Genomic DNA, 21,586 nt, shown 5'->3' with positions numbered 1-21,586 from the left:
GCCATCTCTAATTAAAATGAATGGTTTTTGCCTCTTCCAGGGGCTTTCATTTGGGTTTTGGTTTTTTTCCCAGCAACAGAAATTGTATATGGATACAAAAACAATTAGTCCATGAGACTTCAAAGAGCTGACTCGCATCTCAGCCTGGTCTTGGGCTGTTTCTGTTTAGCCACAAGCCGTATCAGACAAAGGTGGCTTTGCACGCTTTTCTACATGATTGCATTTCACACTCTAAACACAATTATTTTCTTAATTTTATATAAACCACAGCTACAGTTTTTTTTCTGCTTTGTTTTTCTAATGGCTGACCTGCTGTTTACTATTGGTGCTCAAGCCATAAGTAAAATACCTTTGAAATAAGCTGAGAAAATCAAAGGGGTTAATCAAGGGTTCAAAGACACTCATCGTGCTGCAAAGGAGTGCAGAGCAGCTAGGTGCCCTGTTTTAAGCTTTAACTTAGACTGTTACTATTTATTCTCATTAAATCTAGAATCATCTGGCTTAATTTGGTTTGCCAGGAATTTATTTTAAGATAATTTAGTGTAGGATCAGAGTCACCAGGCTTTTTCCCCCCCTTTTAGGAAAGAGGATAATAATAGAGGACTTTTTTTTTTTTCCATGAAAGCATATGCAATTTCCTCTATAGCCATCCAAAACAAATAATCAGGAGATTTCCCTGTGTTTACAATGGGGCTTTCTACTGACCTTCTCCGCAAAGCACTTTAGGAGAAATCAATGAAAAATACTCTGTAAGAAGTGGGTAACAATTACTGTTATTGTTACTTAGAATTAATGTAAGGTCTAATCTGAAACCAGACACAACAATTAAGGGCTTCTCTTTGCCCTTTTCATAACAAAGCAATTATATTTAACAGTAGATACAGTTAAATTGGAATATATCTGGTTTGTATACAGAGACATTTCATGTTTATTAATAATCATTGTGTCCACAGTGTTTAGACCAATTCCAAATATAAGCTATAGTGATGTATAAAAACTTTTCTTATTGGTATAACTGAGTCAACATGACTGACTTGGCTCTCCCACTTTTCTGAGTAACTGTAATTGTATCAGGGCAAAACTGGATACATGAGCCTCAATCTGTAGCAAAGCATAAGATGGACAAAAGTGAGGGCAGTGCTTTCAGATCTCATGGGGAAAGTAGATTTATTGGGCCCGTAATTTGATGAGTCTTCGCAAATTTCTTTATCTGATACCTCTGCTTGCGGAACCAACTACTGGGCTACTTTTAAGTCACAGCACTGATGGTCCATTCGGGAGTCCCTGCTCTAAATCCTTGGTGTGGAAGGAAACTAGTGATGTCTTACCTCCACTGCAGCACAACCCAAGCAAGAACAGCTTGTAAGGAAAATAAAAGGAGTCTTTGGGGCCAGTTTAGAGAGGACTCTGTTTAGGCAAAAGTTGCAATTGCCAGCCGAGCTGACAGCTAGTCTGGAAGAAGCACTCTGCTGCAGGTGGGTTTCACCTCCCCTAATGCTCTAAAGCACAGACCTTACCCAGCTCCTCCATGTATAACCAAATCACCCAACCTAAAGCTGGTGCCTCAGGTGGTTGGAAGCCCAGCCCTCTGGAGGTGCTTTGCTGCCCTGGTAGGTTCTGGAGACAGTTTTGATGGCCAGCATAGACCAGATATTGAGTTATTAGATGGCTGGTGTTGATTGAAATGAATCCCATGCGAAGTGCCCTGCCCAGGTTGGCACAAGTAACAGTAGAGATGGGAAGAGATCTCTAGGAAAGAGCAATCTCACCTCTGCGCTTTGATTTTGGAGATGCGATTACAATATTTTATGCAATGCATACCAGGAGCTTGAGGTCCACATTGCCTTCAGGACTCAGATCCTCTTGATGGAAACACATGAGTCTGTCTGCTGAGCTCAAAAAAAACAGTTTGAGGATGCAGTTACCATGATATGGCTGATCACTGAGTCCCTGTTCCTGCAAAGACCTCTGGGAAGATCTCACTCATGTGGAGCTCTTAGCGAGACAGGAATAAAAAGGGGAGAGATTTTTTTTCAAATTATATGTAATTGCTATGATATAAATTAAATGTCTTGAGATCTGACATAGCTCCAAATAGTCCTGCTGGAAAAGACACCTGTTCTGTTCTGTGAGGACGGTGCTGGTAGAGGCAGGGGGTGCTGGTACAGGAAAACACACCGCTAGACCCCTCATATATTTAAGTTTCTGCAAGACTGACTACCATTACCATCAAAACCAATGCTGCACGGCTCAAAAGTACAGAGGAAGGTACAGTAACAAATAAGACAGAATAAGGGTGATTAAATAGAACCTTTTGCTATTCTATATATCTGCCTTTAGGGAGGTAGACGCTATCAGTTGCCTACTCAGCATCTCACTCGTTAGGTCTCTGCTGTACTGATGGATGGGCATACGAGCAGCTGAGACAAGTGGAAAGACAACGCCAGCTTTTGCAAGAGATGAAGAGCTCCTTACGCACTGCGAGATCACAAATCCATCACACGAACTCTAATGAGGGGGCTGAGCCAGTACAAATACAACTGTTTAACAGTTTATTTTAATCATCCAATGAGAATGAAACAACTTAAAAGGATTCATGTTGCCAACTATCCTTTTTTTTTTTTCTTCCCCTCCTCCCTTTCTTGCATGGTATTTGTTAGAAATCAGGATTTTCCTTAACTAAATGTCTTGTGGTCTCCTTAGCTTTGTTTCTTAACAGGGTTGTCTTTATGTTAGTTTTCTTTGGCTTCCCAATAGAAGAGTAACAGATTTCTTTTGAAGTTTTTATTGATGAATGAGCTCCTATAAATAACTCTCTGTGGCAGCAGCTTGATCTCAGAGTTTACTCTGGAATAATAGTAGCAATGGGAATGGAGGAAATTTATGGCAGCATGACATGAAATAGTTTAATGGGCTTCATACTGTTTAACTTAATCTTTACAGATGTAAAAACAGAAATACAATTATTTTAACAACTATTATTACATATTGCTTTTCTAAAGAAAACAGCGACTTAGTAAGCAATTGAAGATAGGTAGTGAAGAATTAAGGAGTCCACCTCACTGCAGATTCAGGAATTAGTGTGTTGGGCCAGTGTATTTGCAAACCTTCATCTGAAGAGCCAAGGGAGATCCGAGGTGGCTGGGGAAGATGGGTCTACAGGTGGGACTTGGTACTTGCATGTAAAGCTGAGTCACAGCGCTTCAGATCAGGATGTAGGTGCTTGAAGCTGCCTAAAACCAATGTAAGTAGTGGAGCCCTATCTTTGTATGAAAAAAAAATAAAATAGACCCTCAGTATTTTCTTCCATGCCCCCTTATTTCACCTGTCTGCTTGGTGAGGAGCTGATCCCAGTCCCACCAAAGCTCATGGGTGTCTTTGGTGACACTGGGGGGACACTTGGCCACATCCCTTTTGTCTTGTAGCCCTGTGAGCAGTGTAGTTGTAATCCTCCCACTTTAGGAGATGAAACAGGTGATACACTCTCCCCAACCAAAGGATGGAAAGGACGGAGGGAGATGATGATGAAAACCGAGCATAATTTCCAGGCTCCAGCCCTCTGATACTGACCCCATAAAAGAGAATTTAACTGCTTACCATCGCAAGTCTGCTTATCTTTGCTTGTTTCTCTAAGGCGACGTCTCTTAACATAAAGATAGCTCAAATGCACCTCTTTCACCTGGGTAGACTCAGGAAGATGATGCTGGAAGAAAGGAAAAGAAAAGCCTAAAATCATCTGCCTTCTGTCTAAATGCCTGACTCGCAGGCAGACTGGCATTTAACCCAGCTGAGGGTTCGGCCAGGGGACTTCAATCAGTGTGCAAGGGCTGGGTGTAAAATAGTATGGTAATTACTAGGAAGAGCACAGGGCCTAATTCAAACGTAAGATTTCCTTTGCAGGGGTTTGAGGGTGGCTTGTAGCCAACCACAGCTCCGTTGCGCTTTTTGGTGCTTTGCAAAGAGCTTGAGTAAATATTGAAACATGTTGATGGACTGCGTAATTTCTAAAACAATAGCTGATTGCTAATAGTGTTGATTCCTCCTTGAGGGAGCATTATTTGAAATGGAATTGCAACAAAAATTATTAGCATTGTGTTTTAAACTATTTAGTGGGAAATTTGCATTATTCATAATGTTTTCCAATCCACAGAAATTGCCTGTGCAAGAAATAACTTGCAAATTCTTACTCGATTTCCAAAAATGTGGGAAAGTTTATTTATTTCTCCATGCATTCCTGATTCGCAATGTGCTCTCTAAAAATGTCGCTAAGATTTAGGCTAACCAAGCTCATGCTAAATTTAGCAACTATATTTTAAATAAACATTCTTTACGCTTTACTGAACTGGCTTTGAAGCTGGCTTAAAACAAACTGTGTTCACATGAACATTAACAATGTTTTACTTTGGACTAAGTGAACATCTGAATAAGTAATAACGTATTATTCAGTATAACCTGAAAATGAGATTTAAGACATCTAACTCAGCCAATTTAGGAAAGATTCCTATGAGGAATACCGAATCAGACCCATATTTATTTCTGGAAGAGTCCATTCTGTTCTGCTTGACCACACAAAACTTTCTTCGGGTGTCGTATTGGACACTGCGAGCTACGAGCCTCGGTGAAATCAGCTGTGACTTAGCACGCACTGCGTTTGAGGAATCTGGCCCATTTTAAAGCACTTAATGATTTGTCTGGATGAAGCACTAAAAATATACTGTGGGGAGCAATTATGCAATGTCCAGACTGATGGATTGCATAACCTCATAGACCTTTTCCATCTGTAACTTCTCTAATTCTATGATCTCGTCTTCTTGCTCTTTCACTTAAAATCAAATATGTGATCTGTTTAATATCTAAAATGCTGTCTCCCAGGAGAGCTCTTTTCTGGGTGTGCGGGGCGGGTGAATCAAGCAACGAAGCAGATCCTTCTCCCCCTTTCATTTCAGGAATTGGCTGCTTTTCACGCCAGGCTTAGGAGCAATTAGCAGGAGGCCAGTCGGTTTTGGTGTGAAAAAGGATGCTCTCTCCATTATGTGCCTTCCTTGGCAAAGGATAACTGTTTAAATTTACTATTAAAAAGGGGGGGAGAGTAGAAGTGATTACAATGTCTCTTAGAGTTATATTACCTTGAAATCAAACATGTACAGACATGCACTTTGAGTGACAAGTCCTGGAAGTGGCTTCTGCTCATGTATAAATACTTGATTTCTTTTTTATATGCTCTGGGACCAACTTTAAGAGAACACACACTGAGCATATTTAAAAACTGGAAGCCCCATTTATGAGAAATTAAATTCCTGAATTATTTTAATATGCCAAATTTTCAGTTCCTCTCATAGGAAGCCTGTGTTTGGAGCGAAGCTGCTCCATGAACCGAACGACTCCGCTGTGAGCCTCTTCCACTGTGTGCTCTTCTCTGCTCCTATGAGTTAAAATTGGCTGCAGACCTCGGAGACGTGAAACCTTGCTCAGTTGGGAGAGGTCATTCCTCTCCAGTGGAACGGAAAGGCATATATATCGCCCACACAAGAAGTATGCTGTTTATACTGCATCATGGGCTATTTTCTACATTTCTTCGCAGCATTTCAGACTTGTGTTTATAGCCAGCCCGGTGAGGTTGGGAAAGCCAGGAGGGGGAAGATTCCAGGGATGAGTTAAGTACTGGGTGGCAGTTTTCTGTTTGGCAGCAGCTTTTTTGGGTTGTGAAACAGGTGTGAAACCATTGGCATCGATTATTCGCAGCTTGTCAGGCCCTTTATATTTGTATGGCACGTTGTCTGCCTCCTACCGCACAGCACCAAAATTCATGGGATGTATAGAGGATTAAAGGATGCTCAGTTACATCCAAATGGCAGGTAATGGGGTATTGACGTGCAGGCTTATTTCTCTGCACTGGAGCGCTGTTGTTTTTATTGTACCATTACTTCTTCTCCTCTCTATATAAACAGATGACGCGCAAGAGCCGTGTGCGGTTAGTCATTCTGCATGTTGGCAATAAGACCCTTTTTCTCAGTATTCATCCGCTGCAAGTTACATCAATGGCCTGATCCCAATTAAATCCAAATTACCACTCGTAACTATTCACCTGGTTCTGAGTTCATTCGAGTTAGTGTCACTCTCGTGCAGAATGTGTTAAGGCTACTAATTTTACTCTCCCAAGTGAAACCAACATCAGGCACAGTGCGGCTTTTAAATGCTGCAGCTGTACTTGGTCCCACTCCACTACAACAAAACAGAAATAAAATCAAATGTCGCCATGAGCAAAGATTCATAAAAAATGAATTCCCGTGGCATAGAAGAAGTTACATCTCACAAAAAGGTGCCTGTGATAAAAGTACGCATTGAGTACAGATCAAACTGCAAGACTAATGTGAGACTTACTCCTTCAGATGATTCTTTTTTATTCTTTTTTGACCAGGACCTGCCACTAAAATCTGCTCTTGTACAGAAAGGGCCCTGAGGTGGAGGGGGTACACCTGTACAAGCAGGAAAGGAATAAAAGCCCTGTTTGCAGGTCCAAAAAGGTACTTTGGGAGCTGGAATAGGAGCTGAGAGGTGCCAAAACTGGAGGGTCACAGCTGGGATGCCAAGTGAGGAGAAAGGGAAGAAAAGGAGCCTGAAGACAGAGGTTAAAACTGCTTTGGGGGGGTATTGAGTGGATTTTTTAATTTGTGTGGGGCTGTCCTTATGCCCGGTGCATGCAGAAGCAAGCACTTGCCCTCACTAACAGCATCTGCTTTGCCAGCACCTCCTGGACACGTGCGGACGCCCTGGGATGGTGAGGCTGCTCAGCACTGGTCCACGTCCTGCGCAGCTCTCCCCGAGCTTGATGGGAACATCCTCAGGTCCTTCCAGAGGAGGGTTTTTAAAGAAGCAAAAAGGGAATAAACCACCTTGTGACAGAGAGCATAAATAACCACTTTCTGGGGGCAAAACCCTTCCAGGCTGCGGGGAGACCAGGAATGAAGGATTCCCACCTGTGGGAACCGGCTCTACAGCTTGACAGAGACCCAGCTTCGCACATCCTTGGAGGCAGCGTTAACCTCCCGTTTCACAGACGTGCCCAAGTCCTAGCACAGGCAAGCAGCTGGGGATGAAGAGATGATTTGAGGTCTCTGCTGGGCAAGAACTAAGCTGGATCTTTTCCCTACCCCTGCAGCTTCCCATGAGTGATGTTACCACGTGGATTCCGAAAAGACCAGTGATGTCAGCCCCGAGACTTGAACAAAAACTTCCTCCACTTATTTAACTTGCTATAATACCTGTCTTGATGGACATCTTTCTTTTGGGAAACTCATCATCAGTTCCCTTCTTTTGGAGGTTTTCTGTACTTCCCCACGTGAGAGCTCTTTGCCTTGTGTTGAAATGAGCCCCTCTGAGCTCCTGGTCCAGGTGTCAAGGCAGTTTGATGTCGGCCATTCTTTGCAAAAGCTGAATCCCAACTCACCTGAGAAATCCAGATTTCCAATAGTCCAGGTGTTAATTTAGGGACAGGCTTTGCTAGCGAGATGGGGTGGGATGGAGGAAGGGGAGGGAGGGAGAAACAGAATCATTTTGGGAAACGTTATCTCAGTCGCAAGGAATGAGTAATTTCTCAGGCCCCTATTTTTAGTCTCTCCCACTTTTTACCTCTCCTGGTCCATCATGCCATCACCGGGATATTTGCACCAGAGCTCACTGCTGTGTCCAGCAACAAGCCCCACTCCTCAGCCCTCCGGCTGCACGAGCCAAGGGGAGTTTTAGAACGCATCAGCCACAGTCCTGAACAAAATACTTTTATTGGATATAGGTTTGGTTTCATAATGAAAATTGAGAATATAGATATTTTTTTTTCCAAAAGGGCATTTATCCACTAATATACAAAAAGCCTCTATTTATGGAAAAAAAAAAAAAAAAAGAGAGAGAGAGAGAAGAATTATTCCTGATTGCTTGTAATGTGGCTGGATTCTTCCCTCTTTAAGAAAAAAGAAAACTTTAAAAACATAGCTGAAGTCTTTTTTTTTTTTTTTTTCCTGGTAGTTGCCTGGGTTGTTAACACAACTGCTTCAAAACACAAAGCCCAGCCTCTACAACCCTCCTTCAGTCTTTTTTGGTCAGAAGCAACTGATCCCAGCGAGACATGGAAACTGGCCGCATCTCCACGTTCAGAACATGTTTGCTCGTCCATCCCCCTCTCCCTGGCCACATCAGTGAGACAGAAACACTATCATGATACTCGAGAAGCACAAGTGCTAGGCAGGAAACCAGCTTGCGTTAACGCCATGAGTTATACACAGTGCTGAGTCAAAGCAAGCAGGATTGTGCAGGATGAGCCCGGATTGTTTGGTCTACCCTTATTTCAGCCACGATTACCTGCCTTTTACCCATTCCGAGGCCTGGGCCGGTAGGGCAATATCAGGAATTATTACATGCAGGCACCCATGGGTATTAATGGCAAAACAAAACTCAGCCTCCTCCCCCAGAGATGGAAGGGGTGGGTTTGGTTTTCAAAAGAAAAAGAAAAAAAAAAAAAGAAGGAGAAAACTGGAGACCCAAAGAGCTTGGCAGAAACCAGGTCTGAGAAACCTGAGGGATGCAAAGAATAAAGGTGCAGAGCAAACCCGATGGGGTCTCTTGGAGGCCAGCGTGGGACCCCTCCCCCTGCTGCCTGCCTCTGTACCTCCACCACCCACGGAAAAGAAAGCCGTTTTACCTTTAAAAGTCGATCTGGTAGGGGTGGGAGACAATCGCTAAAAGAGAGCTCCGCAGCAAGACGTGCCTTGAAAATGCCCTGAAATCCTGAGTCACCTTTTATCATTGTTTTTTGTCATGGGTTTTTGGTCTTTACCCGCTTGGCGAGGTCTGAGTCCGGTCTCTCCCTCCCATCGCACCCCCGGAGCAGCGACTGAAGGGGGGGGTGGAAGGGGGGGGGGGGAGGATAGTATAATTATGGGGCAACTACTGGAAATTAAATACCGCCTCGGAGAAGTGGAGAGGGAAGCAGGAGAGGAAGGGGATGCCGATGTGGTAAAGCCTCCCATGCACCTGGGAGTCGAGCATGAGGGAGGCATTAAGGGCCGGCCCGAAGCCACCGTTGGCAACCAGGGAGCTGCCGAGGCAGCCGACCGGGCTCTCCCGGGCCGTCTTGGGGGCTGCCCCGGGGGGTGGCTGCCGCAGCCCCTGGGCGAGGATGCTCTCGATGCTGAAGCTGCGGCCCCTCGGGCCGCTCTTGTGCGGCGGGGCGGCGGCTGCGGGCGGCCGGGGGGCGCCGGGGGCCGGGGCGCCGGGGGAAGCCGGGGCGCCGGAGGGGGCCGCTTCCCCCCCGCCTGGTCTGGGGACCCCCTCGTCGCCTGAGTCCGCCGCCGCGCTCCCCTTGGCCCTCTTGGGCTCGTCGGGGCGGGACGCTGGCCCCTCTTGCTCGCCGTCCGCGGGGGCCGCGCCGCCCTTCGCCTCCGGTGGCCCCGGGGCTTTGGGCTTCCTCTTCCTCCGGCGGTAGTTGCCGTTCTCGAACATGTCCAGGCAGCGGGGGTCCAGGGTCCAGTAGCTACCCTTGCCGGGCCGTCCCTTCTCCCGCGGTACCTTGACGAAGCAGTCGTTGAGGGAGAGGTTGTGGCGGATGCTGTTCTGCCAGCCCTGCTTGTTGTCGTGATAGAAGGGGAAGCGGTCCATGATGAATTGGTAGATGCCGCTGAGGGTCACCTTCTGCTCCGGAGCCTCTTTGATGGCCATGGCGATGAGGGCGATGTAGCTGTAGGGGGGCTTCTGCGGGGGGTCCTGCCGGGAGATGGCACCGCTGGGGGCAAAGCCCAGGGCGGCCGGGAGGTACACCATGGAGGGGCTGCCCATGGGGGAGAGGTGGCTGCTGTAGATGTGGCTCATCGCCGGCGGGCTCCCAGCTCCGGATCTTCCCTCTCGGAGCCGAGCGAAGGGACGGGGCAGGGCAGGAACCTGGGACGAGTCCACTGGGGAGCGATTTGTGCGCTCTCAGATCCCAGCCCTGCCTGAAGGAGCTCGCTCTGCTTCTGTCCCTGCTTCATAGCTCTTAAAAAAAAAAAAAAAAAAAAAAAAAAAAGGGAGGAAAAAAAAAAGTTAAATAATTGTTGTAAGTTTGCTATTATATGTTGACTTAGCACTGGAAAATAAATTGTCTCTGATAAACAGTCGTTTGTGTTCTCAGCCCACCCACATTAATTAAAATTTCATTGCTACAAAACTCCAAGCTCTCTCCACGTGTCTTGCTGGTACCAGCCAATGGTCTCCGGGTTATTCCTTCATTTGTTTATAGAATTAGTCTGTTGATAAGTCTGCCCACCCAAGTCGAATCAAGCTGTGTTTATTTGGAAAAATTTCCGGGCACCCAATATATAAACGCACTGATCTGATGTTTGAAATATCACGTCCACCCTTTGACGCTGTAAGCACACACAGCAGAGCAGGATGTTCACTGCTGGAGCTCGGGGAGCAGCGGGCAAGGATCCCCGCAGGAAAACTGGGGCATTAAACAACAACAACAACAAAAAAATTAAAATTTGAAAGAATGGAAGAAAAAGGGATGGATGAGAGGAGAAGGCAGCGCTGCGATGGGGAGGAAGGGAAAGGGGCTGTCTGGAGTCCGGAGGAAGGGGGGGCCCAGGTGTGGCGGGGCTTCCCGGAGGGAGCCTGTACCTCCCAGTGCGGGGACCTGGCTTGGAGCGGCGGCCGGGGCCGGCCCTGTCTCCCCCCCCACACCCTCCGCCTCGCCCCGGTCGCCACGGGCCACCCGGGAGCGGGCGTAGGGCGAGCCCCGTGCTCAGCCCCGGGCAGGCAGGGCTGCGCCGGGGGAGAGGCCCGGGGGCTGCAGCGAGCTTCATAAAAGGGGAATTTGGCAGGGGCGGGGAGGAGAGTCAGTATTTGTGAATGCGGGCCTGTTGCTTTATATTATGTACTTTCCTGTTTATAACAAGGAGGGGGATTATAACAACTTTACAAGTGCACACAGCTGGCCGGTGCTTACATTAGGAATTTGTGATGCTCTTTTTCTGTATAAACGTCCAGGTTTGGGGCTGTGTTTTGTGTTGTTGGATATTTTTTTTTTTTTTTTTAATTTACTGATGTAACAGTTTTAAGCCAAGGCCCCGAGGGATTCCGATGCAGTTGGAGGTGTCGGGCTGTTTCCCTAGCCCCCCGCGGCTCAGAGCTGCTTTAAATCCCGGTTAGACCCTGTTCCTTGGAGCATCACTTCTCCGGGGTAGGGAAGAGGAGCATCCTTTCCTCCTTCGGAGAGAAATATCCCACCAGTGCAGCTCCCACCACCACAGTGGGACTTTCACCTGGCAGGGGAAGAGGTAAAAGCCGGGCTTCGGGGTGTCCCCCAGCACCGCCCGGCCCTGACGATGCACCCCCGCCCCAGACCTCCCTACAAGCTCCCCTGCACCCGTGGAGTTTCTCGCCCACTCCTGCACCCGTCCTGCCTTTCTCCCGGTAAACCATCGGGCGAAGGGGTTGCATCCCCGGGGTGAAAACCAGGGCGCTGGCTCTGGAGCCGCAGATGAGTCCTAAAGTCGCCATGAGAGCCTGGGAAACACAGCCGAGGTGCGGAGGGAGGTGGCTTCTCGGGCGGGCGTGCGGGGGGGGGTGGGGGGTGTCTCCCCGCTCACTGGCTCGTCCCAGGCAGGGGAAGGGAAACCCACCCCTCTAACACCGCCCTTGCCGCTACCGCCGCATCCCCGCCCGCGGCGCATACCACCCCCCCACCGAGCCCCCGAGCCCCGTGAGCTGCAGGACCTATGCATAACGTGTGCTATAAATGCAATAAACCCCCAAATAAATAAAAATGGGGAGGCAGAAGAATGGTTTGGGGAGGGGCAAGGCTCCGCTCATCTCGACACCGGGGACCAGCACCCCCAGGCAGCCCCCCCGGCAGCATCCTCGCCGGGGAGGGATGGGGCAGAGCCCGGCTGCATTAACTCGCCCGCCGCATCCTCAGGGCAGCCTGCCGAGGCTGAAGGTCTTCCTCCCCTCACCCCCCAACTCCCCTCCTCTCCCCATCTCGGGGAGTCCCCCGCTCCTTGGGACACTCCAAGCACGGATTATTAAAACAATAAATACTCGCGTGTACGGCAGGAGACAGGCACACGGGCTCCCGCTCACTTCCCGAGCTCCCTCCCCCAGTAAAATTCTTGCTTCCTCCTTGTTTTCGCCTCTTCTCCTCCTTTTCGCGGTAGGAAATCCTTGGAGGCGGGGATGCGGCTTTTCTGTCTGCTCCTTCGTCCCAGCTCACGTGCTGCCTGCTGTCCCTCCTCTGCCGGCGGCATCACCGGAGCTCGCTGCGTTATCCGCCCGGGACCAGCCCTCCGAACGGCTCCGACGGCTGCGGGTTGGGGGGGGAAGGAGAAGGGAGGGGGGAGCTGGGGAAGAGAGCGGTGCGACGGAGAGGGGCTTTGTTGTTGTTGTTGTTATCGTCACTCTTCCCCTGAACGGAAAAAAAAAAACAACCGGCAGGGCCGGCGGTGGAGGCGCTCCGGGACGTGTTTCCCCTCCTCTCCAGCTGACAAGCCCCTTTTAAAGCAGCAGCGAGGAGCGCTCCCGCACGGGGCACCCGGGGGGAGCGGGGCGTAAACCAGGGCTCCCCCTATTTCTGTTGCATCCCGACCCGGTGGAAACAGGGGTGTCAATCAGTGCTCCCCACTCCTTGCTGCATCCCAGCCCGCGGGGTGGGCGGGAGGGCGGGAGCAGGGCACAAATCAGTGCTCCCCACTTCTTGCTGCATCCCGGCCTGGCGGGGAAACAGGGGTGTAAATCAGGGCTCCCCATTCCCACCGGAGCCCAGCCTGGGGTCCCTTAGACACGACCTCCCGGAGGGGCCCGGCAGGAGCTGCCCACCCCTCGCCCCCCTCGCCGTGCAGGATCTCTCCTCGCCCCCGGAGAGATCGCTGGGTATTGACCCGAAGTTTGGGGTATATTTCTTTTTCTCCTGGGCTTTCAGCGCCTGGTATGGACTTTCTGCAAAGTCCCCTCCAAAGTGACAGAAGAACTAGCGGCCTTCCCCAAAAACCTCCTGTCCGGCGCCTTCCCACAGCGCGTTGCCGAGCTCCAGGGGAGGGGTGGGACGGCTTGGGGCGGGGGGGGACCAGACAGCTCCGTGCCTGGGTTGTACAGAGACCTGGGGGTCTTCTTGAAAGGGTTATGTTTTACTCGGGTCGAGCAACACCAGGGAAACGGTCCCTCGGCCGGGCTGCGGGGACACCCCACGCAGGGACCTTCCCGGCGGGAACGAGCTGGAAAAATTCTGTCCCTTCCCTTCTCTTCCCGAAACCCGGAGCTGTCTGGGCTTTCGGACAGGTTTGCAAACCCGCAGGTTAATGGCAGTGCAGCAAGAAGAAAAAAAAAAACCCTACCACCATCCCCATCCGCTGCCCGGAACCGCGCTGGGCCCCCGGCCACGCAGCAGCTTCAGCCCCCCCTGGGGCCGAGCTTGGCCTCCTGATCTACTACGGGGGGGGGGGGGGGGGCTTATGCTGGTCCTTCAGCTGCGAGGGTCTGTGGGCCCGATCCGGCCGAGGCTGTCTGCAACAGCTTCCCTGGGCCTTCCTCCTTCCTTCCTCCCCCTCTCTTCCTCCCCCTCTCCCCCGGCCGGGCTGAAGTCACCTGTCGCGACAGACGCCTATCCCGTTATAGACCTCCGTATCTCAGCTTTTAAATACAGACCCGAAAAGGTCCCTGCACCCCCACTTTGCTCTCATCTCGCCTGCAAAATCAGCCCACCCAAAGGGGCTCCCCGTAGAATGGTGGGGGCGACTGGGGCTTGACAAAGAGGGGCAGATGGGGTCTGACACACACACACACACACACACCCCCCCACACACACGCACCGCCCCAGGACAGGGCACAGCAAAGAGACAACGCTCTCAGTCCCCAGCCCCTGCTCCTAAGGGGGTGGGCTGGATGCTCACCCTGTTCCCGATGCGGTTCCCGGCCGGTGGGAAGGCCTGATCCTGCAAGTTCCCGGGCCCCCAGAGCTCTTAGCACCTAACAGTGGGCTTTGCTTTTTCTGCCAAGCTCCTGAAATCTTGGAATCCTGAAATCCTGCCATCTCCGGAGCGCAGCAGCGCGGGGAGAGGGGCCGGGAGCAGCGCAGACCCCGCGGGAGAGCATCCCACTGGGACGGGGTGGGGAAAAAAACCACCAACAGAAGGTTGCGGGGGGGGGGAAGAAGGAGACCCCAAAACTCGGCTCAAGCTGCGCCCCCGCCCCCAGGAACTGTCCAGCAGCAGCGGGGGGGGGGGGGGGGGGAAGGTGGCAGAACCCCTCGGGGGGGACCCCCTGGCCCCCAGCATCCCTGTCCACCGTCCCCCACCTGCCCAGCGCCCTTCGCCGGCCGGGGAAGATGTGGGAGCATCAGCGGCCCCAGGATTTCTCGACGCGGGTGGGAGAACCCACAGGAGCCACCTGACTTCAGCCACCTCCAGGGGGTCAGGCACCCACCCGGAGGTTCATCTGACGCGGGGCTCCACGCCGGGAGAAAACACGCGGGGGTGTGGAGTGGGTCAGGGGAAGAATTCTTCCTCGTTTTATTTTTTTTCATACTTTTAGCCTATAATTTCTTTTTACCCTTTTATCCTATTTATTTTCTTTTTACCCTATTTTTTTTACCCTTTACCCTATTTATTTCTCGCTTTAAAATAGCACTTCGGATTTTGTTGCATAAAAAAAAAAAAGAAAGAAAGAAAGAAAGAAAAGAAAAAATAAAAACCACCCTCTGAGAGCCAGGAAAAATGGCAAGAGTTTTACAAGAATGTTCCTTAAAATACAGATCAAGTGAGACTAGGACATTTTTCCTCATTTAAACTGAGAGTTTCGGTGCTTTTTGCCAGCTTTTTAGCGCATGCGAAATTTACCCGATCAAAACCAATTTATATCATCGATTTTAACAGCCTACCACGCGTATGACCGCTGCCTAACCCAGCCAAGGCTACGAGGGATACTGGGAGGAGGGGGGGGGATCTGCGGGAGGTGGAAGGGGGGCACGGCCGGGGAATGTCCCCGGGAAATGTTAGACGGCTGAGCCTCTACAGCGTCTGGGCGGATGGGAAAGGACCCGGGCCTGAAAAATCCCAAAGAGCCCCCCCAAAAGTCTGCTTCGGGCTTTATCGGCATTTCCATGCCTTTGGCATGGCTATTCCCCTGCAATTCTGCATTCGGTTAAAGCTGCTTTAACAGGTTAAGGTTGATTTAGGGAAAAACGCACAGCATCTGTCAGTGCCCGGCGTCGCGAATAGGAGCTTAAATAGATAAGGAGAAGGTTAAAATCAGCCAAATCTTCGATACGAGAGAGGATTTAAAAGCTTAAAATGATTCAGAAATGAACTTCCCACCTTCTTTTAGGCTTCGCAGTGAGTTCGGGTTGAAACGACCGCTGTTATCACCCGCACCCACTCTCAGCCTTTCGGGTTTCCTTTAAAAAAAAAAAAAAGGGGGGGGGGGGGAGGAGGAGGATTTTTATTTGTTTTCTGTCGTGGGAAGAGCCGGCTCCGGGCGCTGGGACACGCGAAGCATCGCGCAAGGCCTGCGCTTCCAGGGACGGGGCAAAGGAAGCAGAAATCCTCCTCCCTGCCGCTCCTTTTTTCCCCCCGTTCTCCCCATCGGAGGCCTGAGAAATTTCCCCAAATTTCAAGCTGGTCAGGGATTCGGGATTGAGGGAAGAGAGCCGGTGCTCAGAGTCGGCCGCCCCCGCTGTGTCTTATTCGTTCTCTCCCCGCAGTTGTGTAATTTCCAGCCCCCCGTGTGAACTAAACCTTACATAAAGCGATAATCATCGTAAGAAATCTTTAGGCTCCAGGAAAACGACTTTGTTTTAAAAACAACCAGTTTTCCGCATAAAGAAGAGATGGAGAGAGAAAAAAAAAATGCAAAAACCCACGTATATACACAGACAAGCGCCAGACTTGGAGCAGAAAAAAACAGCATGGATTTATTTTAAGGTAAGTACAACAATTAGGACCACATAAGACAAACGAACTTTGAAGCAGGTTAAAGCAAATAGTCCTTAGGGATGGTCAAGATGAAATCTATTATACAAAACAGCACACGTCGTAAATAATAATAAAAAAGTATCAGATACTTTGTCTTTTTTTTTTTTTCCTTTCTAAAAAATCCACCAGCAAAAAATAAATTATTTCATCGTCTTGCGAAAAGAACAGCTCTAAAACGAAAGAAACTCTATTGCATAATTGTACACAGAAGAAGAAGAAGAAGAAATCACTTGTCATTAATTTGGACGTTAGGAACCGTTGGGCGAGACAAAAAATAATCCAGTGAACTCAACTTTAAATATTATATTAATGGCTCTGAAAAATCAGCCTGATTAGAAATCCAAACATTTTTTACAGTACAACAGAGAACTTTAAAAATACCCAGGACATATATTTATATATATATATTTATATACTTTTTTTCTTTTAAAACGTATAAATGGTCGTTGTGATATTGGTCCATAACTTATTTTTTCTGAGACCTCCTATACTTTAGCATATAAAATTTGCCACTTTTAGATAGACATATATATATAGAATTATTCCTTTCATTATTTTTTTTTTATTTTTTTTTTTTTTTAGGAGAGAACCCCCTTTTCAAGTAGAATTTACTTGCCTGGAACTTAAGGAGGCCCGAAACGGGGGCCCGAAACTCTGTGGCCCCCCCAGGTCCACGGGGAATCTGTCAGATTATTTCCCTCCCCCTCCCTCTGAAGCGTTTGGTGTGGTTTTATTTCTCCTGATTTTTTTTTTTAATAATTATTATTATTAATAATAATAATAACTTTTTAAATATTTTTTTATTTATTTATTTTGGCGAGGGGTCGCGGCTACTCAGTACTTAGTGCAGTCGTAGGAGTAGGGGGCGGCGTGGCGGTATAGGGAGGGTGCGGATCTGTAGGGGATCTGACAGGCGGAGTTGCTGCTCACCTGGTGGTCGCTGAGCGAGGCGCTTTCCATCCCCAGCCGGTGCGAGGTGAACATTTCCCGGACGTTGGGAAAAGTCTGCTGTTGGGAGCCAAAAGTATGCCCGGGCAGGTGGCTCAGCTCAGCCCCGTGGTTGAGGTACCAGGAGGCGGTGGGCTGACCCCCCGCCGCCCCTCCGCCGCCGCCGCCGCCACCGTGGGGATGATGCCCGGTCCCCAGCCCGCCCTCCTGCCCCGAGGGCAGGCTCAGGGTGCCGAGGGGCGATGGGGCACCGGTGGGATGCTCGGCCAGACCCTCCTCCAGCGGTGCGGGGGGCACGCACATGTGGCCCGGCCTCTCGCCGCTGTAGAGGCTCATGGCCCGCATGCTGCAGTGGTAGCTCCCACTAGTGTCCAGGGCCTGGCTGCACGCCGCGCTGTAGCCCGACGGTTGCCCCGCTGGGTAGCCCAGCGGCATCCCGGCGCCCGTCCTGCCCGAGGCGGCACTCACCGGGCTGAGATCCCCCGCGGGGGAAGTCCGGAGGGTCATGATGCTCTCCACGCTGAAGCCCGGTAGCCCGTTACCGGCGGGGTGATGCTCGGGCAGCGAGCCCTCGGGGGAGGCGGCGGCGGGGGGCGAGGCGGCGCTGCGGGGGCTGTCCCGCAGGGCCCCGCCGCTGGCCGGGCTCAGCGTCTCCACCTTGGTGATCACCGGCAGCTCGGGAGATGCCGTCTCGCTCTTGATGACCACCTTCTTCTCGGAGGCCGGCGCCGAGGCGGAGGAGGAGGAAGAGGAGGAGGAGGCTTCCTTGGGGATGTCGGCGCCGGGCAGCCCGGGGGGCTTGGGCTGCTCCTTCAGCAGCCGTTCCCGGGCCTCCTCCTTCTCCTTGGAGACGTCTTTCTTCTTGAAGCGTCTCCGGCGGCGAAGGAAGCTGCCGTTCTCGAACATGTTGTAGGAGTCGGGGTCCAGGGTCCAGTAGCTGCCCTTGCCCGGCTTCTTGTCGTCGCGGGGCACCTTGACGAAGCACTCGTTGAGGGAGAGGTTGTGGCGGATGCTGTTCTGCCAGCCCTGCTTGTTCTCGCGGTAGAAAGGGAAGCGGTCCATGATGAACTGGTAAATCCCATTGAGCGTGATCTTCTTGTCGGGGGCGTTCTGGATGGCCATGGTGATGAGGGCGATGTAGCTGTAAGGTGGCTTCACCAGGTCCTTGGGGGCGGCGGGCTGGTGGGGGTGGTAGGGTCCGTAGGAGCGTCCCATCCCCGCCGCGTACTGCTCGGCGTGGCCCGAATAGACGCTCATGGGGTTGCCCATGCCGCCGTACGTCCCCGCCGTCCGGTAATAGTTCTGCTCGCTTAAATACGGCACCACTCCCAAAGCGTTGGGGTCCGAGACGGAGTAGCGAGCCTGCATCATGGAGAGGGGCTGCCCGCGGCCGGGGAGGAGAGGAAGAGGAGGAGGGTGGAAGGGCCTCACCCCCGTCCGGGACCCCTCTGCGGAGAAGGAAGAGGGGGAAGAGAGAGAGTCTCGGAGACGAGCTCAATCCCGGCGTGTCCTCTAGCAGCGGCACCGCGACAGCATCCTCCGGGTCGCCGGGGCAGGGTGGTCTCTGGCCGCCTCTCCCTCCCTCTTTATTGACTGTGATACACTACAGGCGGGGGCTGCTGCGGACCGAGGAGGCGGGGAGCGGGGCGGGGGGAACCCTATTCTCGCAGGAAAAGGGAATTATATATATATTTTTTTAAAAAAATTAAAAAGAATTAAAAAATACGGGAAAGAAAAAAAAGAAAAAAAAAAAAAAAAGAAAAGGAAGAAAAATCAGCCTTGCGGAAACCCAGTTCTTGTCACAACCAACGGCCCGAACTCTCCCGGAGCCCGCCGGGCCCCTGCCGAGGGGATGTGGATATGGGGGGGTGGGGTAGGGGGGGGGGTGGGTGGGTTTAGCGCGGAGCCGCCGAGCTCCCTCCCGGCCGCGCCGCCGCCTCCCGGGCTCGCCCCGCGCCGCCCGCCCGCTTTTACCGCCCGCCGGCCCCGCCCCCCGCCCGCCGCCCCCGCCCAGCCAATGGCCGAGCGCGGCCCGGCCGCCGCAGCCAATGGGAGGGCCGGCGGGTGCCTGCGCGCGGCGCACGCAGGCACCCGCCACACACACACACACACACACACACACACACACACACAGCGCGCGCGCGCCCGCCCGCCCGCGCTTTACTCTCAAATTATATAGATATATATATACACACACTTAAAAAATTATATCTCACCCCCTCTCTGTAATTTTAACGGTTTTGGCCCCAAAAGGAGCCAGCGCTGAGCGGGTCCGGCGCGGGGGCTCCGCTGGCCCGCGGCACACAACCTCGCGCTGCACCGAAACCCCAAGTTTTTAAGCACTTTTTTCTTTTTCCTTTTTCTTTTTTTTTTTTGTTTTTTTTTTTTTTTTAGGGTTTTTTATTTTTTTGATGGCAAAGACGGCGGGAGTCGCGACACCGCCGTACCGACAGAACGGTGCCCCTGTGCCCGGCAGGTCCTTCTCCTCCCCCTTGGTTTTTTTTGTTTTGTTTTTGGGTTTTCGTGGGGTTTTTGTTTGTTTGTTTGTTTTTTAATAAATATATTGATTTTAAGTGAAACAGGCCGGCGGTTCTTCGCCCGGCGCCGGGAAAGGCCACCGGCACCCTCCCCGCGGTGCTCGCCCGGTGGCGAGTGGCATCTCGCCCCCCTTTGCCCCTCGCACCCCGGCCCCGCCGTCGCCGGAGGCTGAGAGGTTCCTCTGCAGCTTTGGGGCAGTTTGAGGGTATTTTTTTATTATTACTTTAAAAAAAAAAAAAAAGAAAGAAATCAGGGAGCGCATTTCAGTGGCTCTCTTTTTTTTTTTTTCGTTCCGGCCACCGAGGCGGATTTTCTTGTGCCCGTGAAATCCGCCCCTCTGACTTTTCTCTAATGATTTCATTAGAGGCAATCAGAGGGGGACAATTAGGGACGCGTGGTGACCAAGTGTAAACTCAGGTTTTGGGAAAACCGCTGCCAGCTGCCCTGTTCCCGCCCGGGAAAAGTTTGGATCTGCCCGGTGAAGAAACGAAGGTGGGAAACAGCGATTTCCCCCCTCCCCGCTCCGCCAAAATAAATAAATAAATAAATAAATAAATAAATAAATAAATAAAATTAGTCACTGCAAAATCGATTCGAGCCCGAAGGGACCGAGATAAGGTTGGAATTAATTAGCTGTCACTTCGGCAGGTCTCCTTCCCTCTGCCTCCCCCGAGCCCGGCTGCCCCTGCTCTGATTTCTAAGCGGTGATTTTCTTGGTTTCTTACACTATAATTCTGCCTTTCCCTCCTTGCAATTTGTGGGGCTTCCTAAGGCTTTAAAGAAAGATTATTTCCCCCCCCAAAAAAAGTCAGGCTGTGATTTTTGTTGGCTGCTGGCGCGAAGGGTCCCTTCTCCGCTCCCAACCGGGGCGGTGGGGACGAGACCGCAGCCGGCTCCGGCCGTGGGAACTCGGCGGTGCTGTTAATTACCGGAGATTTTCTTAATAAGAAAGGAAACGATTTTATGCGATAGACGGGAGGGGGGAAAAGAATAAAAAAATAAAAAATAGAGGCAGCTCCTCTACAAGGGGGTATGGTTAAAAATTATCTGCGATGGAAAAATTGATTGGAAAATTTTGCCGGACGCTTCGAAATCGTTATTTAATTTTGATGGAAATAAATGTGAGTGTTCCGGGAGGGTTTTTTCGTCAACCAAGCAAACGTCCGGGGGATTTTTTATGAAAACAAATAGTAAATTCTGCGAGGTCTGCTGATAATTTTCATGTAAATGTACGACCACCGAGAAAACATTTATTATTTTTTTTTAATGGAATAATTCGAGAACGACTTCACATTTTTATCTTCAGTTTTTTAAAAAAAAAAATCGTAATTCTTAGAAAAACTAGGGCGTTTTCTTAGCGTACATAAGCACACAGGATTTCTTAAACAACGCAACTTTTTAAAAGGCAGGAATTTTTAAATGCAAAAGCTTGACCAAAGCCACCCCTGCGGCGTCCTAGAGCTGTCCCTTCCTAGAACCCTGGTACGATCTCCAGAAATAACCTGGATTGAATCTTACCTCTCCTCGGCTGAAAACTTTGCCGAGATGAATGTCTACAGAAAAAAAACGAGAAGCAGCAACAGGTCTTTGCTTGCTGCAGCTGGGAACTTAACAGAGACTCAACCAACGGGCTCGGAAAAGCCCAAACTTCAAATTGCAGGAAGAAAAATAAAAATAAATAAAAATCATCATGATGAAAAAAAAAAAGGAAAAAAAAAAAAAAAGCCAGCTTCCAACCGGGGGAGCGCAAAGAGAGGAGTCCTTTCGAGCGAGAGGCATCGGGGAAGCGCTCCCTCTCCCCCCCCCTCCCCGGGCACGGCGGGTTTCTCCCTCCCTTCCTCCGCGGGACTCCCGGTAGCGGCGTTTGCCCGAGGAACCCGCTCAGCCCCGGGCGGGCAGGCGGCGGGTTTCCCTCCGCAACTTTTAATTTGCCTTTGGCGAGCACCCGAGAGCAGCAACCCGGACCCTTCACCTCCTCGGGGGCTCTCCCTCCGCCGGCTGCCCGGGACCCGGGGCGGCCGGTGCCGGCGGCGGGAGCAGCGCTCACCTGCCCGCCCCGGGGGCTCGGCGCGGCGTGTGCTGCCACCCAGGGGACACCGAGGGGCTTGCAC

General features: G+C 50.9%; 2 protein-coding genes across 2 annotated transcripts; both read right to left on the bottom strand.

Annotated features, from left to right (window-relative positions):
- Positions 1-8,937: 8,937 nt before the first annotated feature.
- FOXL1 (forkhead box L1) lies at positions 8,938-9,858 on the bottom strand. Its single transcript, XM_074158129.1, has one exon. The coding sequence runs from the start codon at positions 9,856-9,858 to the stop codon at positions 8,938-8,940; it is 921 nt and encodes a 306-aa protein (XP_074014230.1).
- Positions 9,859-16,823: 6,965 nt separating this feature from the next.
- FOXC2 (forkhead box C2) lies at positions 16,824-18,308 on the bottom strand. The gene has a single exon (XM_074158067.1). It carries the CDS (start codon positions 18,306-18,308, stop codon positions 16,824-16,826), a length of 1,485 nt encoding a protein of 494 aa, XP_074014168.1.
- Positions 18,309-21,586: the final 3,278 nt, after the last annotated feature.

This window comes from Numenius arquata, chromosome 13, assembly GCF_964106895.1.
Source record: "Numenius arquata chromosome 13, bNumArq3.hap1.1, whole genome shotgun sequence".
NCBI lineage: Eukaryota > Metazoa > Chordata > Aves > Charadriiformes > Scolopacidae > Numenius > Numenius arquata.
Note: the sequence above shows the minus strand (reverse complement) of the source record. Positions and strands in the feature narration are given on the sequence as shown.

Coding starts and splice junctions, on each gene's coding strand:
- FOXC2 (XM_074158067.1), bottom strand. CDS start 18,308: ATGATGCAGGCTCGCTACTCCGTCTCGGACCCCAACGCTTTGGGAGTG.
- FOXL1 (XM_074158129.1), bottom strand. CDS start 9,858: ATGAGCCACATCTACAGCAGCCACCTCTCCCCCATGGGCAGCCCCTCC.